At 38.8% G+C, this 4,955-nt stretch overlaps 1 protein-coding gene across 1 annotated transcript; it reads right to left on the bottom strand.

Annotated features, from left to right (window-relative positions):
• Positions 1-1,864: 1,864 nt before the first annotated feature.
• LOC136610072 (olfactory receptor 6N1-like) lies at positions 1,865-2,815 on the bottom strand. Its single transcript, XM_066589339.1, has one exon. It carries the CDS (start codon positions 2,813-2,815, stop codon positions 1,865-1,867), a length of 951 nt encoding a protein of 316 aa, XP_066445436.1.
• Positions 2,816-4,955: the final 2,140 nt, after the last annotated feature.

Genomic DNA, 4,955 nt, shown 5'->3' with positions numbered 1-4,955 from the left:
TAACACCTGAATTGGTACTCCTTTGGAAGCCTTCCAAATTCTTCCACCCACAGAGAAATAAGATGATAGCCCTGATACTTGACACAGCCAAATCCCTTATACCGTCCCTTTGGAAACAACAAACGGCCCCTACATTGAGACAGTGGAGGGAGAGAGTGGACAACCTCTACAATGTAGAGGAATTGTACAGCTGGTCCAAAAACTCACATGACAAATTCAGTCAGGTATGGTACATGTGGTGGACAGTGAGAGACTCACCAATATGGAACGAGTGAAGAGATGGCTACGGCTCCGGACACCTCCCCCCCCCTACCCTCCCCCCCCTCTACCCCACCCTTACTTTCCCCACACCCCTCCCCCACCCACAGTTGTCGTGATTTTAGGTGCAGAAGGCAGCCCCATGCGGATGCTCGCGGGGAATGATACTATATTTTACACCTATACGAGATAGAGGCAATATGAGTTATCTTCTTTGCACTAGTTTCTCATTCCATCCAGGTCCAACGAAAGATGTTTTTTGTGTGAGATAGAGATGCTGCTTAACCCATTTATTATTGGTACTCAATGACGTATTTCTGCAGTTACTCTATATTATGTCGCGTCCCAAATTCGTTGGACTCCCCATGATCGTCGATGTTTTATGTACTCTGCACCGTGTAATTGTAATTGCAATTGTTGTCCTGTTATTACCTAAAAACCTCAATAAAATTTGATTTTCAAAAAAAAAAAAAACAATAGGTAGGAGAGAGTCTGATCGTTTGGGACAGTGAGGTTCAGAGTATGGGGGATACACAGAAGAAATCTTGGAGAAGGTTGTGTGAGGATCAGACAACAGAAGAGCAAAGAAGGAGGTTTTGTTAGTCATATACTATTTGCGGTGAGGTCTGTGGAGATTAGGTCAGAGTTGTTCGGAGGAAGAAGGTTGTGGACAGCTTTGTATGTATTTGCTAATAATGAATTTTCTCTGCAATGGGTAGCCAGTGAAGGGCCTGACAAATATGAGGGAAGAGGTGGAATACCAGGCCAGCAGAGTTCGGTCTAGATTGGAGGGGTGCAAGAGTGTTAGACAGAAGGCACAGAGAAGGATGCTTCAGTAATCTAGGTGAGAGATTATGAGGGAATGCATGGGCATTTTTCTTAGCTCAAGGTTGGGTAAAGATCATATCGAAGAAATATTTTTAAACTGAAGGTAGCAGGAGATGGTGAGGGCTTGTATACACAAGTTTAAAGGACAGGGCACAACCAAAGGTTAACCCAAGACAGTGGATTTGTAGGACTGTGAAAAGTGTGGAGCCATGTGATTGATTCCCCTAAAAATTAATACAAGACACACAAGTGATTAATATAATATTTCTAGTCAAACTGTTTGTGACTGGAAGGTGATGTGATTGTTTTCAGTAAGAGAAATAAAGTAATCTTATAGATATGGTAGTGGCTAACAAAAAGAGATGATGTTACAGCGAGCTTTCTAAACTATTTTGATGTCTTCATCAGGCTAATAATAAGACATTTATGAAGAAGCATGTATATACACATACACATAAAAGAGCACAGACATGGTGGGATTGATTTGCACAATAACAGGACAGGATGTGTAGAGGAGTAAATACTTAATTAGTTTACTGATTATGATCTGAGAGTTGCATGGTCTCTAAACAAATGTTAAGCCCCACTTGCCCGACATTCATCCAGTGTAAATGGGGCTTTAGAGATTTCTCAGATAGTAGACCATGCCATAAAACCCTGAGAGTTATTCAGGCCTGTGTTGAAAGTATCCAAGATTAGCTAAGCCAGGGTCTTACTGCACAGTGATGAGCGGAAAAAACATGAAACAGCTGTCTGTGTATGGATTCTGGCTTGGTTTTCAATTTCCAATCATGGCTCTACAGCTACAACTAGTATCTTTGAGCTGAAGATATTTTTTAATTGCTTTCTTTATCTCTTTATTCCTCAGACTATACACAGCGGGATTTAACAATGGAGTCAAAATGGTATAGTTGATCGTTACCAGTTGGTCAAATTCGGGTGCATATACTCTCTGTGGTCTTACATACATGAAGGCTACACTTCCAAAAAATATCAGCACAACAGTGATATGAGCTGCACATGTTGAGAATGCCTTTCTACGTCCTTCCGCGCTCTTCATCATTATTATTGTGAACACAATTTTTACGTAGGTCAAGGCAATGAATGCAGTAGTTAAAAAAATGATGCAAGAGTTGATGACAAAGTCAGTAATGACATTGAGAAACGTGTCTGCACAAGCGAGGTGTAGAAGAGGAGACAAGTCACAGAAAAGATGGTGTATTTCATTAGATCCACAAAACGGTAGAAATGTTATTAAGATCAATTTAGTCACAGGACTCATAAAGCCACATAAGCAACAGACAAATATAAGACGCTTGCAGCACTTAGAAGTCATGATAGTAGAGTATCTCAGAGGGTTACAAATGGCGATGTAGCGGTCATAGGCCATTACAGTCAAAAGGTAATTTTCGGTTATTCCCAGAGAATGGAAGAAATACATCTGAAGTAGGCAGCCACTGAAGGCAATATAGACGCTTCCAATCCAAAAAATGACTAGCATTTGTGGAATTGTGACCGCAGTGTAACATATATCTAGAAAGGACAACGTTCCTGCAAACATATACATGGGTGTATGCAGATGTGGCTCAACCCAGACAATAAGAGCTATGGTTACATTCCCAGTAATGATTAGAAAATAAAGCAGAAGCAAAATGATAAAGATATGATGGCGGAAGGACCCCAAGCTTGAAAATCCCAAAATAACAAAGCCAGAAATGCTCTCATTCATGGTAGCAGCGGGATGTGTTATTGTTAGGCTTTTGCTTTACAGGGGAGAAACTGATCAATTTTCATGTAAAATCACAAACTTTACAGAACTGACAATCAATTGCTTATGGCCGTTAGGTAAAATAAATATCAATCTGTGTGTATATACTGCTAGTGTTCAGAGTTTTCCTCTGTACAAAAGCATTTCATACCGTAAATACATAGTGAAAATTGCTGCTGCCATTCTTCCAGAGGTGTTTTGCAGATCCATTGATCTTTGAGATAAGAGCCAGTTTGTGTACCATCTTTAGATTACTAATGCTGTATGCTTACATCTGAGCTCTAACACCTTTATCCAAGAGTAGAGAAGGGTGGAGCGACTTCTATAAACCTTTCCAATCCACTGTCTGACGTCTTAAGACATTATGATTTAAGGCTGTACAGCTCCGATGTTGGAAGACGTCCGTCGGTGTTCTCTTACTGTATATTGCCAGCCTCTCTGCTGTTGGAGCCTATCCAACGTGTCACCTCATGCAGTACTGGCTTTAGCCAGCATATAGCGCCATTGTATAACGGCAGATAAAGTGTAAGCCCCCTAGGAAAATCAGGATACAAATTGGATTGGAAAGGGTTAAGGATGTGATCCTAATATTCAGAAACGTTTTTTGTAGAATAGTTAGTTGGGTGTGACCAATCCAATTACCGTCACCATAGAAATGCTTAATTGTAAAAAGGAAAAATGATGGACTGTGGGTGCAACCCTTGTGATGTAAAGTGCATAAAAGCAAGGAAATTAACCCAATTTCTTCTTTATTAATTAAACAAAAGCAAGCACAAATAATGTGTTTTGGGGATGCAGCCCCTTCTTCAGAAAGCACTAGAGAGTATACTGATAAAACAAATGGAAAGTAAAAGGTAGGAAGAACAACAATATTAAAAATGAGTCAAAAAAATAAAAACAATAATGAATTAAGTAATAATAAACTAAATAGATTTTAGCCCTCAAAAAATTCTACTAGATACAATAAATATACAAAATGCTATCAATAAAAGAAATAAGATATATATAAATTTAAAAAAAATATATATATATATATATATTTTTTTTTTTTTAATATAGTAGTTAAATAAAATATCATAGTGATAAAAACAAAAAATAGCGGGTCTGCTGTTGGATCTGTAAACTTCAAGACCCGCTACTTTTATAATAAAGCACACAGGCATGTGTTATTCACATTAGTGCTGCTGTTGTCAGCACTCAGATATTCTACATCTCCAACTAACCTTCCAGTTTTTAAAGAAAAGAGCTAATGATTAAAAAAGGAAGGGCAGAGAATATCACCCCATAAATTAGATGCAATATACTACATCAGGTCTAGGATACATTTGGTATATAAATAGTTATCCCTAAAATCATACCCTTCCTTTAACAGACATGTGATATAGTATTGCATTACCTTTCCTATGTGTATGACAACGGGAATTGAAATTAAAGAATTTTCTGTCAGACTAAAGCTCCAATCTTGGCAGGGAGTTACAAGATTTAAGAGCGAAATCTCTGACAGTAACTGAATAAAAAAAGATTAAATGACAAGACAAGTGAAGCCAATGCTATTGTACATCATGAAATATAGACTGTAGACTGACATATTTAGCTATTCTTCATCTTTTGGGATGACAAGTTGCATCAGGTGAAGCAAACTTCTACTATATGCAAACTTCTTGTATCTCTGAGTCACATCTATATGATTAGAGGGACTTGAAGTTTCCTATCACAGGAGGCCTTATAAGCATGAGTTTATGGTTTTATACAGCGCCTGAGATGTAAAGAACCAAAATATAGAACCCATATATTTCTGCCCTGAAGCTGATGCCGAATTATGGAACCGCTCTTCCCTAGGAGGTAGCCTTTAATATAGCAGTGTAAAAAGTACCATACAGCAGTGCATGGAGTCCTTCTGATTATATATGCATGAGAGCCAGAGGTGTAACTATAGAGGGTGCAGAGGATGCGGTTGCACCCGAGACCAGAAGCCTTAGGGGGCCCATTAGGCTTCTCTTTTCCATATATGGAGCTTAGTACTATGAATAAAGTATTATAGTTGGGGGCCCCATTACAGATTTTGTACTGGGGCCCAGAAGCTTCAAGTTACGCTTCTGCA

Source organism: Eleutherodactylus coqui, chromosome 2 (genome assembly GCF_035609145.1).
Source record: "Eleutherodactylus coqui strain aEleCoq1 chromosome 2, aEleCoq1.hap1, whole genome shotgun sequence".
NCBI lineage: Eukaryota > Metazoa > Chordata > Amphibia > Anura > Eleutherodactylidae > Eleutherodactylus > Eleutherodactylus coqui.
Note: the sequence above shows the minus strand (reverse complement) of the source record. Positions and strands in the feature narration are given on the sequence as shown.

Bases quoted from the DNA above. Each gene is read 5' to 3' on its own strand.
- LOC136610072 (XM_066589339.1), bottom strand. From the start codon at position 2,815: ATGAATGAGAGCATTTCTGGCTTTGTTATTTTGGGATTTTCAAGCTTG.